Raw genomic sequence first — 25344 nt, forward strand, 5'->3', positions numbered from 1 at the left:
CAATTATCAGAACAACTGACAATTTATTATCATTATTAGTTATTGTTATCATTATTATTATTATAACTATTACTATGAATAATAATATTATTATATATTTACTTAAAATCATTTATAACCAACTGTACTATTACACTCGCATAACACCAGTCACAAAATGTGATTTTAGTACACAAACCTTTATTTAACACAAAGGAAAAGCACAGCTGTCACAAACTAACCTGAAAAGCAACAGTGGTAAAGTCTCAGTGCTAACTTAGCTTCACTTTATTCAACCCTGTGACGTGTCATAACATTAGCACAAGTTTATTAGCTCCTGTGCTGGACTTGAAAACACCACTCGTTAACGACATTAGCCGAGTAACAGCCTTCGTAGAAAAAGTGCAAAGCTAAAGTCTCAGCGGCACACGACACTTTTCACTCTCGCCTCGTTTTCTCGCATTGTCCTCGACTGAAGACAACGCCACGTGGAAGTATTACTTACTGAAGTGTTCATTATTAACCAGTAACTTGTTAAACAGTGTGTAATGTTACCTGTGTGGTGACAATTTGTCTGTTTTGTTGACATAACAAATCGCCTGCTCTGCTCCTAGGATCTCAGCTGCTGCAACTATCGCGAGAGGTGGTCCCGGCACATCACTCGTAGTCGTAAACAATGAAGTAAAGGCGCCACTAGAAATGATTTTCTTCAATGTAAGTCGTTTTATGTCTTCTTTTTTTTGTTTTACTAAATAACGACACTAACATCTTCACGAAATGATAATCAATGCTGAGACTTTAACTTCTCTAAATGTAGAATTAGTGACAGTATTAGGATAAAGTGAGGCGCAATACAATTGTTCAGGCTACACAGTGTTACAGCGCCGTTTGCTGGTGTGTTCCTTTTTAACAGCCACACACACACACACACACACACGTTTGTTTGGTCCTCACAAACCCATAAGAACACACACACACACACACCGGGCTTCATTAGCACTCAGACCCAATTTACAACATTCGATTGCTTCTCATAGGTCATTAAAGTTTTTAGTGAATTCAGATTCACTGTTTACTCTGTGATAAATATGATCCCTCAATGTAATCCATCCATTTACAGCTCTACAGCTTGTGCTTGGATTATTGTGTGAGCCATCAATTCAAATTCAAATTAATTTAAAATGTGAAAGGTGTCAGAAAGAGACTGAGAGGTTGATTTTTTTTTTTCAGCTGGAAATAAGAGCTTTATTAAAAAAGGGAAAGGATTTGCCTTCAGGCTTGAGTGGGGCTGAAAAAGTAGATTAGGATTAGGACGCCAGTCACTTAATTTACATTATTCATTCAAATTTGGAGTTACAGGCCAGGTTTTTGCTTGTTGTTGTTGTTTTTTTTTTTGCTTTTATCTGGAACACATTTTTGTGTGATAATATCCTGAAGCATTTTCCTTTCAAGGAAAACACACACCTTTTATTTGAAAACTGAAATGAATAAAATAAATAAAAACAGTGTCTTAGGTTCACTTGAGAACGGATGAATGAGTGTTGCTCTCATCATCCTCATCTGCTGCTGCCACCAGACCATGTGAAATGAGCTTCTCCATAATCTTGCATCCTGTGAGAGAGTAGAGGCAGGTGGAGAGATGATGAATATTCTTTAAGCGCCCTGTTGCTGAATGTAACAATTGACATTATAAGTTTAACCGAGTGAAGACATGGTTTTAGGGTTAGGGATTTAGTTGGGATAGTTAAGGTAAGGGTTAGGGTTAAGGCTGCATTTAAACTGCACGTCTTGATACCCAATTCTGATATGTTAAGAGATCAGAATTGGGTCACTTCTTGCATAATGTAGTGTGTGTGTGTGTGTGTGTGTGTGTGTGTGTGTGTGTGCATGTGCTGTCGTCTCAGCTGTCTTCCTACTCGAGAGCTAACCTATCACTGCTGATCAAAGTGAATAAAGAAACAACAATGCACATTGATTACATCAGTGCACGCTAATGGGAAATGCATTGGTTTTAAATGTGTGTTTTTCTCCCGTCATCTTATTCTCATCAAAGCCTCAAACTCACCAAAGACAGTGCAAACAGGAATGTTATCAAGAGCAGCAGGACAGATCATCACATGATATATTAAAGATCTAAAAAGACAGAGGACTCTCTCAGAAGCCTCTGACTTCACACTGAACACAGTTTACCTGATAACTGACAGCGAGCTCGTACATGGGACGACCACACGGTCTCATCACAGCTGCAGGGCCTTGAACCTTGATCACGAGGAAGGTGGCTCCAGGGTAAGTGAAACAGAGACAGACAGACAGACAGACAGGCAGACAGACAGAGCCCCACACACACCCCTGAGAGGAAATGCAAACTGTGTAATGATTATAAGCTGAGGGGGTTATCAGGGCTTGAAGCGGATTATCCAGCCCCCGAGTGAATTACTGATGCTTTAATTAAATATGCAGTGATCGGGGTCCCTCCAGGTTCAGCTAGAGTAAGAGAGAAGGGGGAGTGCACGAGTGTGAAGGCAGCAGCAGCATGAGAAGTCAAGTTTATTAGATTAGAATACAGGTGAAGACTGACAGGAGTACAATATATACACTATATGGACAAAATATTTGGCCACACCTCTTAAAAGACACAAATTCACATAGAAACGTTTCAGAAGCTTGACGAAAGTCTTCCAAGAATGTGGAAACTGTTATAGCTGCAAAAGAAGATCAGACATCGATATGTAAACAGTTCTTAATAAACATCTGAATATTTAATGGGGTGTCCTCATTTTTTCATATTTTATATATATAAGTTAATTATAACTATATTTAAAGTTAGTTTACATATCGCTATAGGGTTAGGGTAAGGAGTTATATTTTGGATTAGGTTATATATTGTTATATTACACAAGTTAAAAGTAAAGTGTTGATTTTTGTGTCGTCAAAAGGCTGCGATTCTCTATAAATAGCCATGAAATCTGAAGTTGAATATTCTGCATATTGAACCTAGCTAGTTCAGATAAGATTAAAACATGATGTGACGAGTGAATTCAATGCATTCTCCTATATTTCACAAGGCTTTATAATCTGGGATGTGTATAAAATATAATCATGTCCGTGTTCCGTGGGCCATAACCTACATCTCTTTAAGTTATTTGGAACAAACTTGCTTAACTACATGTTGGGAGAGATATTAATATTTCATGCAGTATTTTAGAGAGACAGATATTTTCCAAAATAAAAGACAGCACAGTGAGAGGGCACCAGCTGGCTTCTGTTTGTGTCAGTTATTATTAATGATGCCCTTGACTGTGTTACTCCTGTGGTCCTGAGCTGCACAGCAGCAAACATCAGAGTACAGGGGTCAAACTCAGACAAGCCCGCAAACTGAGTCAAGGTCAAAAAGGTTGGGGACTGTAAAAGGGATCAACATATCCCTAAGATGTCTGATGCTTTTTTTTGTTTGTTTTTTTGGGTTTTTACACACTGGTTGCTCAGCAACAGAGCAGCTGTGTGGGCAGTAAGGTGTGAATCTACAATGTAAATTCAATAAGAAGGTGTGTCCAAACGTTTGACTGGTAGCGTATATAAGCTAGTGCCAGACGACCTTTACGTCATTGTCTAAAAGTGAACAGTGCGATGGCTCGCGTTGAGGTTCTGTAAGTTTACATCATCACCGTATACATGCAGATGTCATCAGACTTTGAATCAAATGATATGTTAGTCAGAATCAGAATAGTTCAATTTTACTCTAGACGAACATGTTCATATGACACTATTGTCAGAGTCTTTTAACATGCATGTAAACGCACCGCGTGTAAATCAGCCTGGAAAGACAGAGTGTGAAAAATCCCCACTTTTTATTGAATAATACAGATGAACAGTGAAGAGGTACAATGGAGACTAAAGATAAAGATGAATATTCACTCTTGTTTATATTTAAATTGACCAGACTTTGTAGAAACATATGCAGCTGCTCATGCAACAATACCTTTGATGTGTGACAACACGATTCCAACACTTTTGTTTTAAAATGCGAGTTAAAACGTCTTATTATTTGAATAACATGTCAAAATAAAAGGCACTCAAACATACAGTAATGTGTGACTTTCATGTCACGGTCAAACAAAGTCACAGGTCAGGTCCTACAGGCTGGGCTCCTCACACAGAGAACACCCAGGCTTCAGGTCGGCCTTGCGCTCCACCTGAATCGTCACAGAGTGGAAGTTGTAGGAGGAGAAACAAGCCTGCGTCATTTCTCTGAGGACATCCTGAGCGTCCACGGACTCATCTGCACAGAGGACAAGACAGGAAATGACAGTGAGCTGTTTGTTTCATCATCATCATCATCATCAAGTGTATTTAAGGTTACTCCCAACGTCAATAAGCCTCACTGTTGCTATAAAGGCCTTATTCATACTTCCTAAAGTGTTCAACTGTTCCGTCATGAATTGTTTTGTTTGCGTTTCATCAATCATCCATCAGAGGAGTTACTGTTGACAAGCGCGTGTGACCACGTGAACTAATCCCTTGTTTACTGTACGTCCTGAAGTAAAGACAGCAAATACCATCTCAGACGCAGAGGAAGTTGTTTTGTTTCTGAAAATAATCCGGCTATGAAACAATGCTACGATAAACAAAAAAACAAACAAAAAGGTTCTTAGTGACTCAATTTATCAAAAAAAAAACTCACTTGAAAAGAGGAAAATAAAATCAGAACCAAGGCAAGGAGCGTAAAACAAGGGTGTGACGTGGACGTGACACAGACACTAAATACACATGAGGGCGGGGCCACAGCTGGAAACAATCAAAGGACAGGTGACACGTGGAGGAAGGGCAAGGGAGGAGAGTTACTCTTTCAAAATAAAACACAGGAAGTCACAAGACAAAGATGTTGTTTTCCATTACTTCACAGCACCTCCTCCACGTGGGCGTGTGAGAGTTTGTGTTGGACTCAAAATAAGCAGCTAACCTTAGCTCTGTGTGTCTGTGTGTGTGTGTGTGTGTGTGTGTGCGTGTGCGTGTGTGTGCGTGTGAGGCAGACGACGCTCTGCACGGATCGTGACGTGTCCCTCGTTTGCTTGTACTATTATTATTACTTTGAACGATATTGGAGTTCATCACAGTATTTTAGTTTGTCATTATTATTATTTCTGTACTGTATTTGTTTTGTTATATTGATACAGTTGAATCAATATAACAAAACAAGAGTGAGAGAAATGCTGAAGGTGTGTCCTGGTCCAACCTGATGCAGAGCGGAACAACAAAACAAACAGGTTCCTTATCGACTTGCTCCTTCTATTCTCAAACCAGGCTCATTACTAAGCATGTGAAGGGAATTATTGATCATTTTGTTTTTCTGAGTGACGACGACGACGATGATGATGATGATGATGATGGCATGTCATCATCCCTGTAGTATCAGGGAGAACACGGATGAAGAAAAGTCAACCTGGGAACTTGTCACTGAGCAGCTTCTCATCAAACGACACTATTTTGTGTACTGAGATGTATTTTTTTCACTTTGCCAAGGTGTTGTGTGTGAGGAAAATCATTTTCACTTTTCTACTTAAACACATTTCATTTCTCACTTTTACTTGAGTGAAGAAGTTGAATCAGTACTTGTACTTTTACTCATACTTCTACTTTACTGAGCGTACCACAAAGATTACAAGTAAAATATGATGAAGTCGGAGGTAACCGGCACTGTTACATGTTTGTGTATAGCAGTGTCTTCTCACCGATGGCTACGTGAGCAGTCAGTACAGCTTGGTTTATGGTGAGGGCCCATATGTGGAGGTTGTGGACTGCTGTGACCCCCTTCACTGCCAGCAGACCGTTCCGGACCTCACCGTACCGAACACCTGCTGGAGTGCCTGGAAAAGACAAAGAGACAAGAGCCTGACAATAATAACAGTGGAAGGACTTATTGTGGGCTTTGGGTATTAAAGCTACAGTGAGTAACTTGTTCGTGCTTTTTGTTGTTGGTGATGATATCATTAGTCCTCATTGTCCGGATTATTTGTATACTACGTCCATTTCAATACGTGCTCTACTATCAAACCTGACTGAGGGAACATTTACTCATATTTCAAAGTTACACACTGCAGTTTAAGTATTCATTTAGAGAGCAGAAGACACAGATCTTCGTCCTCGACGTACAGATATCTTGACATTAAGAAATTAGATATGTTGTTAAATTATCTAATGAATAAATACATTTCAGTTTAGTAAATTCTGTAATTTTATCTTCTATTGATGGTACGGAGTGGAAAATGAACACATCGATGTAAAAGCAGTACTGTAATAGAAAAATGTAGAATATATGTAAGAATATTGGACTCACCTTCCATTAGGACAAGCAGAATGTCTCTCATGATGGTGAAGGTGGTGCACAAAACAAACATGGAGAACAGGAAGGTGCAGATGGGGTCTGCTATCTTATATTCAGGCTGAAAGACCAAACAAAACAACATGGATACAGTACAATCATCCATGCTGTCTTTGGCCACCAGAGGGCGCTGCTGTACAGGGGAGGATTATAAGCTTTTAAAAGTTTTCCTGTGAGCACAAGTTAATAGTAAATTCAACCTCGTCCCCAATGAAATGTCCCCTGTGGACACTTTATGTCGTGTAGCTGTGTGTGAATAGCGCCCCCTCTGTTTCCGCTGCGCCTGCAGTGTTGTGGACGGGTGACGTGCGGCACGTGCATGCGAGTGTACGGCGCACACTTACACAGTCTCTGCAGTGGTGCTCAGAGCGCTTCTCATTGGCTGATTTGAAACAAGGGCGGGCACTGCACAGGTCTTGCTAGGCTAGGCTAACATACTTAATGTAACATTTCATTCATTCATTCATTCATCACCTACTGTAGCTCGTGTGCGATGTTAGCACGTTCAAACGTTTGGGACCACGTCGACCGGAGGATTTAATCATTTCTCAGGAGGGAAAAAACTAAACCAGGTAATTTTTTGCATGTGGACTTCTGGTACAAATTCATATTTGTATTGTGTAAATGGTAAAATAACACATTTAAGTCTTCTAGCTATTTGACTTTCTTACATCACAGCTCTGACTCAATTTGGTTTCATGCATGCAACAACCAGAGGAGCTGGAGTGTGAGAATGAAAATGTCCCAGCCAGCTGGACTGGACATTATCTGACTTTGCACTGTGGGGTCATATATAGCAAACTTCTGTTGATTAGGACCAACTCTGAATCCTGAGGGAAAAGTAAAAGGAGCGCTAACTGCGTCCTTTTCTCTTCACATTTCTCTTCATTTATAAAACAGTCCTGAATCTTCTGAATAAAGTTCATTTAAAAAGTGCCTCTTTAAGAAAAGGGCATGTGATCACTCTGCCAGTAGCTTGAATCTTGGCTTGAGTGGAGTTAGTGCCATTCTTATGCTCATATGTAGGTACTTATGAGCATATGTTGTTTAGGATGAAATCAAACTGAAACTGAAATTCAACTGTGTCACATCCTGCACCAAAGAGCCAGCCCTCACTCACAGCACAGTATTTCCACTTCTGTTGAAAGGGCAACTCAATACACACGGTCCTGACATCACAGCGTAAAACAGATTTACACAGAGAGACGCGTTACCTTGAAGAAGACAATGATGGCACTGACGAGCACGCTGAGGCTCTGCAGGAGATCTCCCACCACATGGACAAAGGCCGCTCGCACGCTGGCGTTGGCCTGCTGAGCCCTCGCTTCTGACGGCACGAAAAAACATTTCATTATAGTCATTACATACTTCATTATGCCACTATGATGGATATGGATCGTGCCGAGCCCACGTCCAGTCATAGTAGAGAATCATTTCACAGTTCATTGCATCATGAAGTTAAAGTTAAAGTTAGGCCAACTTTGATCATATTTAAGAAGAAAGTGTTAAAATAATGACTCAGCAGAAGAAACGCACTGTGCTTTGCTCCTTTCTGCTCCACATCTACATGGACATTGTACTGATGTCTTTTCTTGCCGCCGTGACCGTGGCCGTGAGAGCCGAGCCCGCCGTGACTGTGGCCGTGACCGGACTGGTGAAGGGCGAGGGCCATGCTGTGGAAGGAGGGGACTTTTAAACGATGAATCTTCTCAGCGCATCAAGATTCAGCACCAAAAAGAAAAGCTATATCAGTGAAAAATGGGTGTAATTCACTCACATAATGTTGGCTAGCACTGCACAGCCAGAGGTAATGAGCATGATTCTGCCCTCGATGGTGTAATCGTCACTGATGAGGCGCGCCACAGCCAGGTACACCAGCACACCTGTTACCAGCCAGATGGTGAAAACTGACAGCAGCGCTCCCATGATCTCTGCAGTGAGGAGAGAGGTGACCAAATGGTTTAGAACAAATGGTTTAATTGCTTGTTCACAGCATTATCTGATTAACCCTCTCATGACCATCATGATAACTGTCACTTCTGATCTCTGGCAGTTTAGGAGAAACGTTACTGAGAAGCTGACGTCACAAACGTGTGTGACATGCCGATGAATCTTGTCTGTGATTGGACAGTCCTGAGGACTACCGTCACAACAAGCACACGCCTCTACTTCCCGGTATCCATCCATCCATCCATTCATCCATTCATCTACTACCGCTTTAGCCTCCACGGAGTCGTGGGCGGTGCTGTGCCAATCTCAGCTGACGTAGGGCGAAAGGCGGGAGATCACACCCTGGACAGACCACCAGTCCATAGATATTACTAACGGTCTGGGACAAGGGTGTCAAACTCATTTTAGTTCCAGGGCCACATAAGGCAAAATTTGAGTAAAATAATAGCATAATAACATATAGAGACATTTTAGATTTAATGAAGTATCTTTTTTACAAAACAAACTACCAACAAACCTCAAATTCCTTGAGAAAAATAAGTTTACACACGTGCATTACAACTACAAAAGCACAACATATTTACTCACAGGTAACTCACACTGATAAATATCACATTTTATAGAAATCTTAATCAAAAAAATCATCACGTGGACCCCTGATCTAAGAGTTACAGTAATGAGAAGTACACATGCCAAATTCCCAGGATGGTCACAGAAGGGTTAAACAACGTCCTGGTACCACTGAAGAATTCTGCCTCGGGACTAAAGACCGAAATGAACCTTTGGCAACGACCGGTGTGAATGTTCATTATCAAGCTGGAGGGCCGAGGAGGGCAAGAATGATTTCACATGCGGCTTCAAAAGAGTTCTTGAAAGCCGCCGTCAGCATTACCTGCCCGGTGCCAGCCGTAGCTGAGCTTTTGTGTGGCAGGTCTGGAGGAGAGCCACAGCGAGATGAGGCTGATGATGAAGCTGGTGAAGTCCACCAGGAGATGAGCAGCGTCGGTCATCACCGCCAGGCTGCCTGCAAAATACCCACCTGCACAAGAAGACGGAGCAGTGTTATTTAAATGCCACGTTGACACTTCAGTGAGACAATAATGCATAAAATGTTATTATGCGTATTGTTACTCTCACTCTTTGAGAAAGTCCAGAGAAACAACCTGTGTGCAGCATTTGTATCAGGATATAGCCCAAAAATATTCCATTATACAGAAATAAGTGATTTCTATAGCCACATATTTCCTTCATATTTTATGATATGTGATACATATGGAATGCATAATAGAGCATAAGAGCAGGATGACTCACCGAGGATTTCACCAATCATGAAAATCAGACAGATGACAGACACCACGTACAGGCGCTTCCTGGCAACCTTCCTCTCTCGCTCGCGGTCCTCCTGCGCGTGGCTGTTGTCATGGCAATGTCTGACGCCACCATTGAGCTCACCGTGGTTGGGCACACTGGATGAACATTGGAAATTGGAATGAAGTTCGTGAAGTGACAGATAACAGTGTTTGGGTGTTTACCTCGTTTGTTCTTGCATGAGCGCGAGTCAAATATTTAAGGTGAGAATGTAGGTCGTTTCCCAAAGAGGAAATGATTAGATTCTGATGATGGGGCAGATATGGATGTAGCCTTGAACAAATGTGTCCACTGTGGGAAACAAAGAGACACCTCTAGCATTTATAAAAAGGGAAGGGGAGGAGTCTTGGACAACCCACTCTGGGACTTGTTTTATCAGATTCTCCTGAACCAGTGAGTTTCGTGTTAATCCTAAACCCAAGTCTGACACGGGTTCATTAAGCAGCGCAAACACTCAAAAATGAACAGTAAACAAAGCCGGCACACAAAGTTCAGTCTGATTACAAAGCAAATACAAGTACTGGGATAGGCAGAGACCTTGGCACTGTTTGGTTTGATATGGGCCCTCCAAGTTCCTATTGCCCAGAGCCCTTAAATTCCCTTGAAACACCCATGAGGAAAACAAAGGGAGACGTGCAAAATGATAAGAAATTCTAAAACTAATTCAGTCAGAATAAGGAAATGAGTGAGTGAGACCTCCAGTGTCTTGGTTCTGGTGATTCATGTTGCCGTTGATGTTATTCTGTGGATCATTTTGGCAGTGTTGGATATATGCTCTGTGCCCCACCTTTGATTTTTGCGGGGACACATTTGAACAACCCCTTTTCACCCCGCCTCAAATGGTTTGGCGGAGCGAGCTGTTCAGACTGGGAAAGGGGGTCTGAAGTGGATGACAGGGGACTCCATGAACACAGGCCTTCATGGTTCTTGTTTAAATACAACTACTGCACACACGGCAGCTGAGATGCTGATGGAGCGGAGACCCGGGTCGAGGTTGGACCTGCGTCACGCCCTGACCTCAGTGCAAGAGTGGAGAGGAAGCATGAAAATACACAGAGAAACATGATCATCAGGCGTTGGTGGTCGTAACCACGACCACGACGCGTTACCTTTTCCCACTAACCTGAAGCTGCTGCCAACTAATAGTAACCACGGCAACTGCTGATTTGGGTGCGACAGATTGACCAAACTGGAACCCCCTCCCGCTCCTCTAAAATCAATGGTGTGGAAATATTTTGTGTTCCCTGTGAGTATTGTCGACAACGCAAACCACGGTGTGTAAACAGGGCATCGCCACATGCATCAGACGTAACCACGACAACAACTCTCATATGGAGCAAAACTTTCCATTTTCACCACCAGAGGGAGAAGGCAATTGAGTTCGCTGATGTGACGTACCAACGCAATGTATCCTGGGTACAGAGGGCATCGTCGCATGGACTTATAACTTCAGCGGGAGCGGTGCGTAAAGTTATTGTTGTATAGAATACTTTTCTGCGGTATACTAAGAGATGGCGAGGAGCTGCTGTGTAATAAACTGTTTAATCTTTCATTTGCACTGTATGTCCTGTTTATGATTTTGAAGCAAATCATTATTTTATGCTGCAATTTTATATTTAACTTTTTTTCTCCTTTTCTATTTTTCTGTATTTTGTTTTTATTTTTATTTCTAAATTGTTTTTATACAATTGTTTTTATTTTTATTTGTAAATAGTTTTTTATTCAATTGTTTTTACTCTTACTGTTGAATGGTTGTTTCATGTAAAGCACATTGAGTTGCCTTTGTGTATGAAATGCGCTGTATAAATAAAGCTGCCTTGCCTTGCCTAGTAAATTGTAAAGGCAATTTCAATATAGTATACATACATTTGACCCGTTTGAAAAGATCACAACAATCTCTCACCTGGATGGAAACAGCATCAGCAGCAATAATGTATTAAATAAGTAATTGTAAAGTAATAAAATGTACAATATAGAAGTAAAATGACATGACACCTCGAGGTAGGGGATGAGTAAGGCACATAGAAGAACATACTTTGCATCTAGGGCCTGTTCACACCACAACAAAATGTACCGCCATTGTAGAACATACAACAGTACATATACATATATATACATATACACATATATGTTGAACAGTAAATAATGCATGGAATGAAGCATCGTTAATATAATACACAGCTGTACACAGCTCTCCTGTGATGGACTGGTTAAAATGTTATTTTACATCATTGTTGGAAATGTGAAGGAGAATCTAAGTAGACTAGATGACAAGATGTGCAAGATTATTTATTATTTTGATATGGACTAAATATCTAATTAAATAAATAGATAGATAAATAGATAGATGTTGTAAACACCACCATCTTCTGGCATCTTTTATGTTTACAGGACATGTTTAATTTAGTAATACTGACACATATACACGCCTCATATGGATAAGGGGAGTATTTTCACGTCACACGCTGCACATTGTCATCTTGGATTAAATGAAATACATAACTTCTCAATTTAAAAAGAGAAGAGATTAAAATGGGCACCACGGTTTGCACACTGCAGTAATCCCGACAGTCCAGAGCAGACCCGTGTGGAAACCGGCTCACACGAACAAGAGGACCGTGAGCAAAGACAGTGTTCACCACACTGACTCAGCACGGTTATTGACGCTCACTCATAAATCATCAACATGTCACGAATTCATTCATTAATTATTCAACAGGAATTTGAATTCGACTACTTAATGAATTAACTTTAAAAAAAAAAAAAAGTTTAAAACTTTACCTCCACGCAGTGTCGGCGCTGCTCACATCCGTCACCAGTGGAATTGTCTCCGGATCCTGATAGTTGGACATAACTGATGTCTTTGGATGTAAAACACGCACACAGTAACCCCTCAAAGCCAAATAGCTAATAAATAATAATAAAAAACCTTTCAAATTAACTCAAAAGCATGCTAATAGAACAAATACAACTTTAAATAAGTTAAAATCTTCGGTTCAACCTGTTTAAACCACCGGAGCAGCCGCTTGTCGCAAACTACTAAGAGTTTGAAGCAGCCTCATGACCAACATTGTCTGCGCCGTGTGCAAACACCGCTCCGCCGCCTTCGGCGTCTCTGGTGAGGGAGAAAAAAGTGACTCCTGTCCGGAGGATACTACCGAACATCAGCCCAGCTCACCATTTCTGGTTCCCAAGACGTTCCCTGAAGGTTCCCCCTGGGTTCTCATGTGGTTGCCACCAAGTTTTCCTAACGTTCCCCTAATGTTAGTTTTTGGCTGCACACACGCTACTTTGTCACAACCTTCAGAGAACGTTCTTTAAGGGTTCCCAGAATGTTCCCGTAACCACTTTTATACAAACTCTATACATTAACATGACAGCATTCAGTATATATATAACTAATATGATTTTAAACTGTGTACATTAGTAGACATACTTAGATAAATGAATAGGCAATTAACCAACATATATAAAAGTATATACGAAATAGAAAACAAACTCAAAATAAAACAGAGAATAAAACAAATGTATGCAAAGTAAAACTAAAATCAAGCTTTTATATACAGTGCTTACTTAACAAATAGACCATCCAATGTAAGGTTCATGACACAGCTGCCCTAAATTAACAGTAACATATTTATGTTTCTGTAATGGTTAATACACCAGATATAGAAGCTCTATTTTTATTACTAAAATATCATTCTTAACTTGAATTGTCTAAAGACAAGATTCAAGGCTATCAACTATCAGCATTTGACCATTTGAACTTGTCTCAAATAAAGCACCTTTTCCAAAAAGCTCATGAGGTGACACCGCGGTAAAGTGAGCCGCAGTTCGATTTCTGCTGCGCGATTAGTAGAGTAAACACGGTACAGACGGCGAATACGAAGGTCCTTAAAGAGACATAGAAACTGTTATTGTCTGTCTCTTGGTAGTGGACCTTGGTCCTTGTGGTTGAGTGGCCGTGACTCTTTGCAGGCGGTTCTGTTCAGGATGATTCTGATCGTCATCACAATACAGTAAGAAAATTAAAGGAAAAAGTCTGCTTTAGCCCCGCCCCGCAAACACATGTGCACATACTAGTGCCGTGCGCTCGCACTCATTCCTGAGACAGCTGCATCACATGGTCACTTCTCTTCTTTATTTGTTTTGTTTTTTGGGCGGGCGATGACGTCATCACATTTAATGCACATTTAATATTTAACAACCAGAAAACACTTAAAACAAAATGGCACAGTTAGTGGTGAAGAGGCAAACGATGCCCAACGTTTGTACAGGGGTTGTAAGGTCACTTTAGAGCCCTAAGAAATTGAGGGCCCTTTATGAAGTCCAATATTTAATAACATGTAATCTGATCTATTCAGCATTGCTATGCTACTTCTGTTTTGTGTGTGTATACATATATACACACACAAACACGTATATATGTATATACACAAATTACAGTTATACCAGCCAAAACATACAGGCTATTTATTTAGGCTAATCCTGATAACTTTAAAGATTGTTTGACATTTACACGTGCTTCCGTGATTTCACCACAAGATGGCATTAATCAGCCACTAAATTAGAACTAGAACTTATTAGTTGTTGTATCAGATTTTTTTAATTAGATTTTATTCTACCAACAAAACTAAAACGAAAAATACAACCATCATCTACAAAACAAAACAAAAAACAAACGAGATCAAATCCTCTGAAATGACAAGTATTAAAGCTACAGTAAATAAACATAAATTGTACATCCACGAAAATGTACTGTCCACAACTTCAGCTTATGTAACATTTTCTCAAAAGGTTCAAATAATAATTTTTCTTCCATTTCAACCATGTTAAAGGGTGATTTTCTTTTGCTGCATAAAAGAAAATCAATTTGTCCACTGACTGTTCTATAATTCAGTTTTCTCTATGATGTCAACATTTCTATAGTCAAAACCAAAAAAAGTCCACATTTGGGCCTGTGTTTGTGTTTGTGAAAAGATGGAGCAGTGCAGTTGCTATGGGAAGCAGCTTGAGGGAAAAGTGGCCCAAGAAAGTGTTAGTTACACATGACTGTTCAGGTCAGTGAGCTGGGGTCATGAGAGCCTGTGTGTGTGCATGTTCATAACAACAATAACAATAATAAAATGTATTTGTATAGCACTTCTTACAAAATGTGCTTAACAGTCCAATCAAGCGTAATTAAATACTGCATTACAAGGAAAAGAAGAAGAAGATTACAAGCCATCTTGTCTAGTAATAAGCAAATACAACAATAAGCAAACACGAGGAATCAGTGGAGAGAAAATAACTCATTTTAAAAGGGAGAAATCTCTGACAGGACCAGACTCGAAGATGTGCAGCATCTGCCTCGACTGGTTGGGGTGAAAGGAAAAATCAATAGGATGAAAGGGAGTGGGACTATAGTCGATGGCCATGGCTGACTTTTTTTTCTTGTGCCAGATTTTTTTTTTCATTCAATTTTTTTTTTCTTGTGCCAGATTTTTTTTTTTTCATTCAATTTTTTTTTTTCTTGTTTTTTTTTTTTTTTTCTTGTGCCAGATTTTTTTTCATTCAATTTTTTTTTCTTGTGGCAGATTTTTTTTTTTTTTTCATTAAATTTTTTTTTCTTGTACAGATTTTTTTTTTCATTCAATTTTTTTTTCTTGTGCCAGATTTTTTTTCATTCAATTTTTTCTTGTTTTTTTTTTTTTTTTTCATTCATTTTTTTTTTTTCTTGTGCCAGATTTTTTTTTTTTTTTCTTGTGCCAGATTTTTTTTTTTCATTCATTTTTTTTTCTTGTGCCAGGTTTTTTTTTTCATTCAATTTTTTTTTTTTTCTTGTGCCAGATTTTTTTTTCATTCAATTTTTTTTTTCTTGTGCCAGATTTTTTTTTCATTCAATTTTTTTTTCTTGTGCCAGATTTTTTTTTTCAGATTTTTTTTTTTCATTTTTTTTTTTCTTGTGCCAGATTTTTTTTTTCATTCAATTTTTTTTTTCTTGTGCCAGATTTTTTTTTCATTCAATTTTTTTTCTTGTGCCAGATTTTTTTTTTTTTTTTTCATTCAATTTTTTTTCTTGTGCCAGATTTTTTTTTCTTGTGCCAGATTTTTTTTTTCATTCATTTTTTTTTTCTTGTGCTGGATTTTTTTTGGCTGGCCCTAATACTTCGTAAAATTGTGATTCTGTGTTGACTACCATATATTTGACATGTTATCTACACTCTGTAGGTGGCGGTAATGAGGCTTAAGCACTTGGCGCCAGCCACCATTCAAACAGCAGAACAAGGAAGTAGTCGCTGGCCGTTTCTCAATATCCATACTTGTGCGTACGTGTGTACTCCTGTACGTGTGTACTCCCGTACGTGTGTACTCCCGTACGTGTGTACTCCCGTACGTGTGTACTCCTGTACGTGTGTACTCCCGTACTTGACGAGTATTTACTCCAGTCGTACTTCCCAACGGCCGCGGCCGGCTCGATCACATAGCCGAAAGGCATTATGGGAGTGACACTACTGCGCACGCGCTAAGAGCTACACAACCCGGAAAAACAGTCAGAAACTTTTCGCCCCGGAGCGCGGACGTTGTGTCCACGAGCAGCGAGTTTTCTTACTTGTTTTTGGCAAATTTGCGAAACAAGTCAATGAGATGATGGACGTGCTGATGAACGACAGCGGCTCAGATGTCGTTCCCGAGGACTCGTCCTCGGAGGAAGAAGACCTCATCCAGCCGAAGTTTAATAACAATGGCAGCAGTTACTGGGACTGCAGCAGGGACTCGGACTGCCACATATCATCATCAGACAGGTGTGGACTCTCAACGCAGTAGTTTTAAATAGTCGCAGTAATGGTTTCAAAGAGTGAATATTCTTTGTACGTTTGTTTCATCAGTGAAAACTACAACGATGAAGATTACCAGCCACCGAAGTTCTCACTCTCTGCTCGACCCCCACTGTCACGTGGACGACCTTGTCGTCGTGCCCCCCTCCCTCCTCCCCCCCAGCCATTGCCTACAGAGAAGATCTCACCTGAACAAAGCCAACCATCAAAGAAGCGTCGACTTAGTGTCTCTGCAGATGAAACGACAGAAGAGGACGGAGAAAGATGGAACAGCAGAGAGGAGGAAGACCAAAAACCAGACCCCCTCAGTTTCACTCCAGCCCGGAGCCCCGGGCCCAGGTTCAACAGGTCGGCGTCATGGTGTCCTCTCTCACTGTTCCAGTTGTATTTTAGCAAGTCTGTTGTCCAGACCATAATAGACAACACTAATGCCAATGCTGCTAGAAGAATTACGGCTGGGAAAAAGTTTTTGTGGACAACAATGACTTTGAAAGACTTTTACATCTTCATGGCCATTATCGTCTTCTCCGGCCTCGTCCATGTCCACCACAGAGGCGACTACTGGAAGAGACAGTGGCCATACAACTTTCCCTTCCCCCGTGAGAAGATGTCCTGGAACCGGTTTGAAGCCATCCTGTGGTCGTTGCACCTCAGCAACCCGAAAGACGACGAGGACAACGATCGCAAAAAGAACACGGCGGGCTACGATCGACTCTTCAAGATCAAGCCCCTGTACACAGACATCACGACAGCCTGCAAAGCTCATTTCCAGCCATATCAAAACATTTGCATGAATGAAAGGATGGTAGCACCCAAGGCTCAGATTAGCACGAAGCAGCACATGAGGAGTAAACCCGCCAAGTGGGGCTACAAACTGTTTGTACTAGCTGATGCCACCACAGGCTACACCTGGAACTTCTCTGTGTACACGGGGAAGCTCGACAAAAGTCAGCTCGGCCTGAGCTACACGTCTGTCGTTGATCTTCTGCCGTTTTCTGTGCTTGGTGAGGGCTACACATTATATGTGGACAATTTCTACGCCAGCCCCGCCCTCTTCCGAGATCTCCACGAGAAACACATCGGGTGCTGTGGGACCATTAGAAAAAGCTGCGCTGGTTTTCCACACACAAACAGCAACGACTTTCCTCAGAAGCCCGAGAGGGGAGATATCCGCTGGATGAGGAAAGACTGCTTGTTGTTTGTGAAATGGGTGGACACTCGCGAGGTGACGGTGTGTTCGACGGTGCATGAAGCCTTCAGTGGAAAGACTGTGCAGCGCAGAGTGGCAGAGGGTGAAGTCTGGAGCTCTAAAGAAGTGCCCGTGCCCGATGCTGTGATGGAACACAACAAGAACATGGGCGGTGTCGATCTGTCCGATGCTTTTAACGGCTACTACAGCAGTCACCACAAAGCCACCAAGTGGTACAAAACTTTTTTTTATCACTTTATGGACATAGCCGTGATGAACAGTTTCCTTCTGTACGAGGAGCTGTCTCGGTATAAGTTTGATCCCAGTGCAAAGGAATACACCCAGAAAACCTTCAGGGAGACTCTTGCTGCTGAGATGTTGTGCTTCGCTGAAGGTTTAGCTCCACAACCACCACCAGCATCCTCGTCCACACTCACCTGCATGCCACGTTACTATGGCAGCGACGCGACCGCGTCCAGGAGGTACTGCAGGAGGTGCCAGGATGCCGGCATCCAAAGGGTGAAAACGCCAATTTACTGTAGAAAGTGCAATGTGTCCCTGTGTCTGACATCAAAAAAGAACTGCTTTGAGCGGTGGCACGATACACGATGACATATTGTGTCATGTGAAAATTGTAAATAGTATAAATAGTTGATTGTGGGTTTTTATGCCTGTTGTTATGATTGTTACTGTTTTTTATTATGTTTGCACATTTCAGTAAATCTACTCCAGCAGATCTCCTGATTCCATGTTTTCTTTTTGTTTTTTTTTGAATGAGGTAATATATTGATGTGTGACGTGTAAATAAAATGAATGGGTTTTATAATTTGGTGCCTAATGGCACAGATGGTGCCAAACTGTGCCTAATTGGAGAACACCTCACCTCACACTTCTTTAGGTGAGGAGGGGAATAAAATAATTTATAATTAATTTATATTTATATATTAATTTATGCTGAGTTCCATCTGCATTTACTCTGACACAGTGGCATCTACAGTGATGCTTACACCTCTGATGGAAAACCAAGAGAATTCACATAGAGCAGAGATATACTCTATTATTTATACTATTTATTTGTGGCATATTATTTTCGAGCAGGGACTAAGAATTGATAAAGACAATAACACAGTATATCCTCAAAAAAGAAACAGCAATGCACACACAAAACGATCACAAAGTGTGCACATACACATGCTAATGCTGCAAACCCTGGTATTTTAACAGATGCACAACTGCTATTGCCATGGAAACCACCCGTCTCCTCCCCTTCTCTCCATCCCGTGTGTGTGTGTGTGTGGTAAACAAGTCCAGGTCACAGAGTCGGGACAATGAGCTGACGTCAATGCTGCTGCGTCACATTCACACAACTTTACCACCGAGTTTGTTTGAGTGACAGAGAGACACAGAGTGGGGACAGGGAGGGAGAGAGAGAGGGAGAGAGAGTTCCTCATAAGTGCAACGACAGACGGTCTCCGGACAGAAGAGAGAAGACCAGACGAGGCTGTTTCTGCAGCCGAGAAGACGCTGAAAACACAGCACAGACGGACAAAACAAATAACCTGACGTGATGGAAGTGGTTCTGACCAGACTGAGGGACTTCTCCTGCAGAACCTCAACCTTCCACGACCGTAAACGAGCCGGACAGAGCGCGTGGAAGGAAGCTCTGACCACCAGGACTGACCAGCGCAGCGGAGGGGGCACAGCTGTGGCAGCAGGACACAAACTGGACATCGAGAGTTCTCTGGCCTGGCTGCGAAGAGAACTGGTGAGACACACACACACACCTGCATGTAATCCACAGTACTGCTCATGTTCATGTTTCTTTTTACTGGAGTGGAAGAACATTGGGTTGATAAAGGGAGGGTTGCCGGTTTAAATCCCAAGATCCCAATGTTTCTCTGTTAAATAAAAGCAACGTCTCATGTTTGACTGAGTTGGTGCAACTCATCAAGTGCATAACATCAACATGGTGCAAAATATTAGCAATAACATTTGTTTCTCTTTTGAAACATGAACCCAGCGTTCTGTGCAAAATGAGATGTTGGTTCCCTTTATCAACACCAATAATAAAGCTGTAAATTATATTAAATTGTAAATTGTAGCAATCTCAGAATAATGGTGTTGTGTTGATTGTATTCATAACTAAAATAAAACAATACACAGTGGATTTATTCTAACTTCAACAACAATTAAAGAGCCACAAACATCAACTCTAATAAACTCTTATGCCTTGAAATAATATAAATATTATGACCCAGGCATCATCATACAAAACAACTATCACCGCTATCAAAGCTATCAGGCTACATGAAGTGGTGCATTCATGGTCACTTCTACTGTAGGAATTTATGCAGGAGACTTGTGTTCTGGTGGAGCCACAGACCGGGCCACTGAGAGGTTGCTTTCGGGCCACATGTGGCCCACAGGCCACCATTTGAATAGACTGAGTTTATAGACGAGGAATGACGACGTACGTAAGCGACAAAGCCGTCTGTGTGGTCCTCACACAACTGTAAGATTCCAGTGAGTACAAAAGCATTTTATCGTCCACTCTGCCAAAGGTCAACCCATTAGTCACAGGAGCAGAACCACCGCCAAGGTTCTGAAAACAACTTACTGCCTTTTTTGTTCCTACGATCCATGCAGGTCATGCTCGTTACAATGTTACAATGTCAACCCCTTTAAACCAGTGAAAAAGACTGTGTGTGTGTGTGCGTGTGTGTGTGCGTCTGCTGTGACCAACAGTGTGTGTCTCATTGTCTCAGTCTAATATATCAGTGAGCATTGAGAGCATTCACCCAGACACCTCGTCATGGTAACACAGGCCCATGAAAAACACAGAGAAGGAGAAACCACAATGAAGACAACACACGCCCCCTGCTGGTTGTTTAGGAACGACCCTCTGAGGAGCAGCGACAGATGGGAAAATACCTCTGTGATACAACTCTTCTCACCAACTTAAATGATTTGAAGAATTTAAATATACATATATACATACATGCATACATATATACACATATATGCACATATACACACACACACATATATATATGTAATTATAAACAGTTTTTGTTACTCACTATAACTTTAAACCCTACAGTGACTGTGACACATGTCAAAATGACTTACAACCTGGGTTACCTGGGTTACCTGGGTTACACTAACCTCTCTGGTCAAACACCAGCTACTGCTTTAAAACTTTGCTATTGCCTTCCTTAGTTCACCCTCTCATCACCCTCGTGTCTAATCAGTGCAAAGCTTGTTGTCCCAGACTCCTCCCCCATTTTTTAAAATGCAGAAGTTGTTGCTCAGTTATTTCATCAGACCACGCCCCCTCACTGATCCCCACTCTCCTCACTCAGCTCTCAGCCCACTTAGCATTTTTCAAAATCAGGTATGGATTTTAGATGGAATTAACTTTACAAGAAGTAGTTTAATCACACTTTAAATAACTCTGGACTTTGACGTTTTATTTCCAGCTTTATGTCTGTGGTGAGCGAGTACTGTCGTAGAACTGGCTGATGTTCAGCCGTCCACAGACTGGAGTTCATTATAAAAGGCACATGTGCATTCTGTACACAAGATCTAAAAAGAAAAAAGTCTGGTAACCTGAGGAACTGGAGCTTGAATCGTGTCCAGCTGCCTCTGAGGAAAAGCTCATGTTTCCTGTCATTTCTCTCACGTCTTGACAAAGGACCAGTATCTGTAATTCAGAGAGAAGAGAAAAGCAGATTGGACTAGATCAGATCTCTCTAGATCGGACTTAGACTCTGAATTACAAATGTTATTTTAAAGTGGCAGTAATTAGTCAACCTTCACTAAGAAAGAGATGGTTTCACGTTCAGTGCAAAGACTTGCTGTTTCTCATGAATTCCTTTATTATATCATATTTCTAGTTATCACTATATCTAAAAAAAAAAGGTTTTCTTTTGGCCACTCCCTCTTTAGGTGTCGCCACAGACGATGATCTGCATGTGCCCACCTCACCCAGTGACAGGGCTCAATTAACAGTGAACAATGGGGATTAAGTACCTTGCTCAGGGGCACCCCAGCCCCTGACCTGGTGGGGATTCGAACCGACAGCACTACAATTTTGCCATATCACTAAATCCAAACTGTATCACAAAAACACCTCTGAACTAAATCAATGTGTTCTCTGTACACAGATGGAAATGCGTTCCCAAGACCAGGTCCTGATCCGGCAGCTGATGGAGCTTCACTCCGGCATCCAGGAGCTGAAGCAGGAGCTGTCTGTGGAGGAGGAAGAGGAGGAGGGGGACACAGATGAAGAGGAGGATGAAGAAGAAGAAGAAGAAGAAGAGGGCAGTTACTGGGACTCTGAGAGCGAACGAGGCAGCAGCAGCGTTTTCTCCAGCGCAGGAGAAGTCAGCCTTTCCTCCTCTCTCGTGAAGACGCCTCCATCACGTCACACCAGGCTTTTATCTAAGCAGGTGTTCAGCAGGAGAAGCTCTGTGCCCTGAATATGATCCAGAGCACAAACAAACACGTACTTTCACAGTAAACACAGACTCATCTACCAGTTTATCTCCTTTTTAATAAGATCGGTTTCTTAAAGTGTCCTGCACTCAATGGTGCCCATAAGAGCGTATGAGACACCACAACTAGGGTACAACGATGACCCTGTAGCCTCTAACAATATACACGTTTCATATTTGTAGAAACGGCAACAAAAAAGGTGATCGGGGTTACGTTAGATCAAATTTTCTCTTTCTTAATAACCACACTTTTTCTATAAATCTCATTCTTAAATAACCAACATAACATATCACAATCAAATCAGGGTTTTCTTTCAAACAACACACACACACACACACGCTGCTCTTCTACCTGTAGTAAGAGATTGGCCTTCAACAACAGGTGGAGTGGAGTTGACTTCTCAACTGGAACGCATTGAACCTCAAGAAGTTTAAGATAACATGTTAGTTTTTATCACACATTGACCTAAAGGCAGCCATTGCTGTCTTTGTGTAGTAGTTTTAATGTCAGACAGTGAGAGGGTGTGTGTGTGTGTGTGTGACACTGAAGCTCACTGACCTTTTACGACTGTAATGAATGAATGAATGAATGAATTCCATGAACCTCGATGAAACCTTCTGATGACAGTAAGACATTATCGATGAGACCTTTTGCTCTTCGTTTTCTAACTGAGGAGGAATTATTAGAGTTAAAGTGCTGATGTACAGAGAGAATGGACAAACTGTACACGCTGGAAATTGTTTCCAATGAGATGTGAATGTTTCCTTGTAAACGTATATGACTTTAATTTAGGTACTGTACTGCAGCGGAATAAAGAAATCAAAAATACACTGATGCTGTGTTCTTTATTTATTTATTTTTTACTTCATCTTTACATTCAAACTGTCTTGTTTCTCATTCTTCCACAGAAACAAAACAGATTTAGCAGAACTGCAAAAGTGCAAACAAAAAGTCTAACTTACACACTTGATCACTCTCTATGCTGGTGACTTTACATGTAACTGTTACCGTTATCACAGTCCAATCAACGGGTTTCATTTTGCTTGTCCATCACGAGGTTTCCAGTGAGAGCATTTTTCTAACCTGTTCTTCCTCCAGTTAATCGTAGGTCTTCCCCAGAGAAGGATGTGTCTGACAGGGGAGGCTACTGCTGATCCTCCCCCTCTACTTCCACACCTCCAAAACTCTCCCTCCTCAGTCTTTGGATCTCTGTGTTGAGCCCCAGCAGAGTCTGAGCCAGCTGCAGGTCCTGTGAGCGCATCTCCAGCTGCAGGACAAAAAGTACATCATGTTTGCGTTGTATTAGGGTCCTTTTGCATTTTTCATCATTTATTTTTGACAATTTTGGCATGAAAGTTTGTATTTTAAATTCTGTTCTTATGTTCTTCACCTCGAGCAAATAAAACATACCCATTGAAACACATTACAAAGATATACACATTATTTTTTACAACATAAAGTCATGCATTTATTTTGTGATTCTTACCTCATTATATAGATTCAATTATAGTTTGGCAAGTGGACATTAACTGACCAGTTTCCTTTCTGTAATTCATCCAGCAGGCTGCGCTGTTGTATTATAGACAGCCATTGGAAACTGGACTCTGACAATATTTCAAAATGATCAAAACTGATGTTCTAAGAGAAAAGATTTATTTAAATTAAAAAATTTTTTGCATAAAATCTGTTCATTTAAAGTAAAAAGAATAAATCTAAACTTTTTTTGCGAACGCAAGATGAAGAAAGTGATTCTTTTAAAGGTTTTATGAAGGTTAAGCCTGCAAGTCACCAGTCACAGCTTACCAGCTCAGACCTCAGCCAGGTTATTGCTCCATCTATCTGCGCCCTCCTCAGCTCCTCATTGGCCTGGAAGTTCCGGCCAATGCTGACTGGTCTGACAGTGGATCCAGAGTCTTGAGGATCTTCTCTGGACTCTCCTGTCACCCTGAAGGCATGTATCAGTTTGTTCTTAATGTTCTCCAGAACCATGGTGGACAGAGAGTCCTCGCTGTGACTGTCCCGCTCCATGCCGAGAGGGTATGAAGGGTGCAAGCCTGTCACGTGTTGCTCCCCTTACAAGTTTCTGTGATGGAAAACAATCCCTGCAAACTTCCAGGATCTTCTTCTGCTCCTGTTGCCCCTGTTCCTTTCACTCCAACGTAGGAATCTGCTCTGAACCGGTCCGTCTCCTTTTCCACACAGCTGCAATCATCCCTGCTCCTTCCTGGACTTCAACTGGCTTGTTTTGTCATTGTTACTATGGAGAGGAGAAAAAAGTCCTTTCTGCCTACATGCCCCCCCTCGCTCCCCCCCTCGCTCCCTCCCTGTCGTCCTCCTCCTTCCCGTAACACTAATAAGAATGGTGGAAGATCTTGGACAAAGACTATTGTTGCCCCCCTAAAAAGAACTGAAAGGACCCTTCCAACCCTCCGCCACACACCCTCCCCATTTTCTCCCCGTGTCTCTCTCACTTTCTTTCAATCAGCCAGTCCAGCCTCCATACAATTCCAGTGTGAAATGTGTGGTGAGCGAGCTCTCATTTGGACACAGTGCCCATGTGTAAACGTGTGTGTGTGTGTGTGTGTGTGTATGGCACACACAGAATCCATCACACTCCCCCCCCAGTGGACTGTTTCAGTGTTTCTTCCTAAATAAGACCTGCTTGTCAGCTTAGGAGACAGACAGGTTGGGGAAGGAGGGAGACACACAGTGTGTTTCAGTGTTGGCACAAAGGCCGACCTACAGTGAAATACAACCAGGGCCTTTGTGCCCAAGATGAGTCCATTCCCTGTGGGCTTTGTGGGATGGTTTTTGGCACAGATGAGCAGGTTTTTTTTAATCCCTTATGACAGGGACATTTTCTTCCACCTGACTCATGATCCTGGCTGTGAGGAGTGAGACTTTCTCATGAACAGGTGTCTTTTTCTGTCAGGCATTACATTATAAAGAGATCTGGACGTCACACGACTCACTGAAAATCCTGAAAAATGTGTCACATGTGGCCCCCCCAACCAATTACATGTGGCCCACAACTTAATATCATGTTGTCATCTTCCCCAACCTGTCTGTGTTCTAAGCTGGAGAGCAGGTCATATTTAGGAAGAAACACTGTAACCTTCAAAATGTGTCAAAATGAGATCTCGTCTGGTTTGAGAAACGCAAAA

The 25344-nt window shown here is 41.5% G+C and overlaps 4 protein-coding genes across 5 annotated transcripts in view; 1 reads left to right on the top strand and 3 right to left on the bottom strand.

Annotated features, from left to right (window-relative positions):
- Positions 1-617, bottom strand: part of med30 (mediator complex subunit 30) — a 31154-nt gene extending 30537 nt beyond the window's left edge. The window contains exon 1 of the mRNA XM_044052761.1: positions 535-617. The gene's annotated coding sequence lies outside the window, so the exon portion shown is untranslated. The remainder of the gene's footprint in view (positions 1-534) is intronic.
- A 3191-nt stretch (positions 618-3808) lies between these two features.
- On the bottom strand, positions 3809-13097 carry LOC122786476 (zinc transporter 2-like). 2 transcript variants are annotated; one of them, XM_044052815.1, is made up of 10 exons: positions 12678-13097; positions 12458-12537; positions 9620-9774; positions 9201-9347; positions 8136-8289; positions 7895-8031; positions 7573-7685; positions 6314-6419; positions 5709-5843; positions 3809-4258 (listed from the first exon to the last, which is right to left on the bottom strand). In XM_044052815.1, the coding sequence occupies exons 2-10, from the start codon at positions 12526-12528 to the stop codon at positions 4113-4115; spliced, it is 1164 nt and encodes a 387-aa protein (XP_043908750.1). In that variant the 5' UTR covers positions 12529-12537; positions 12678-13097; the 3' UTR covers positions 3809-4112. The 2 variants fall into 2 exon arrangements, with proteins under 2 accessions (XP_043908750.1, XP_043908752.1); XM_044052817.1 differs by lacking the exons at positions 12458-12537; positions 12678-13097 and adding an exon at positions 9841-10906.
- Positions 13098-16033: 2936 nt separating this feature from the next.
- LOC122786475 (piggyBac transposable element-derived protein 4-like) lies at positions 16034-18419 on the top strand. Its single transcript, XM_044052814.1, has 2 exons — positions 16034-16461; positions 16546-18419. The coding sequence occupies exons 1-2, from the start codon at positions 16304-16306 to the stop codon at positions 18293-18295; spliced, it is 1908 nt and encodes a 635-aa protein (XP_043908749.1). The 5' UTR covers positions 16034-16303; the 3' UTR covers positions 18296-18419.
- A 4597-nt stretch (positions 18420-23016) lies between these two features.
- On the bottom strand, positions 23017-24473 carry si:ch211-153f2.3. The gene is made up of 2 exons (XM_044052818.1): positions 23984-24473; positions 23017-23447 (listed from the first exon to the last, which is right to left on the bottom strand). The coding sequence occupies exons 1-2, from the start codon at positions 24206-24208 to the stop codon at positions 23325-23327; spliced, it is 348 nt and encodes a 115-aa protein (XP_043908753.1). The 5' UTR covers positions 24209-24473; the 3' UTR covers positions 23017-23324.
- Positions 24474-25344: the final 871 nt, after the last annotated feature.

Source organism: Solea senegalensis, linkage group LG20 (assembly GCF_019176455.1).
Source record: "Solea senegalensis isolate Sse05_10M linkage group LG20, IFAPA_SoseM_1, whole genome shotgun sequence".
Lineage (NCBI taxonomy): Eukaryota > Metazoa > Chordata > Actinopteri > Pleuronectiformes > Soleidae > Solea > Solea senegalensis.

What these genes read in the sequence shown, in the direction of transcription:
- si:ch211-153f2.3 (XM_044052818.1), bottom strand. Translation starts at nt 24,208, where the DNA reads ATGGAGCGGGACAGTCACAGCGAGGACTCTCTGTCCACCATGGTTCTG. An exon ending in CCTGGCTGAGGTCTGAGCTG is followed by an intron (nt 23,448 to 23,983) that starts GTAAGCTGTGAC and finishes TTTGTCCTGCAG; the next exon opens with CTGGAGATGCGCTCACAGGA.
- LOC122786475 (XM_044052814.1), top strand. Translation starts at nt 16,304, where the DNA reads ATGATGGACGTGCTGATGAACGACAGCGGCTCAGATGTCGTTCCCGAG. An exon ending in CACATATCATCATCAGACAG is followed by an intron (nt 16,462 to 16,545) that starts GTGTGGACTCTC and finishes TTGTTTCATCAG; the next exon opens with TGAAAACTACAACGATGAAG.
- LOC122786476 (XM_044052815.1), bottom strand. Translation starts at nt 12,528, where the DNA reads ATGTCCAACTATCAGGATCCGGAGACAATTCCACTGGTGACGGATGTG. An exon ending in GCAGAAAGGAGCAAAGCACA is followed by an intron (nt 7,686 to 7,894) that starts GTGCGTTTCTTC and finishes TCGTGCCGTCAG; the next exon opens with AAGCGAGGGCTCAGCAGGCC. An exon ending in CCATCATTGTCTTCTTCAAG is followed by an intron (nt 6,420 to 7,572) that starts GTAACGCGTCTC and finishes TTGGTCTTTCAG; the next exon opens with CCTGAATATAAGATAGCAGA.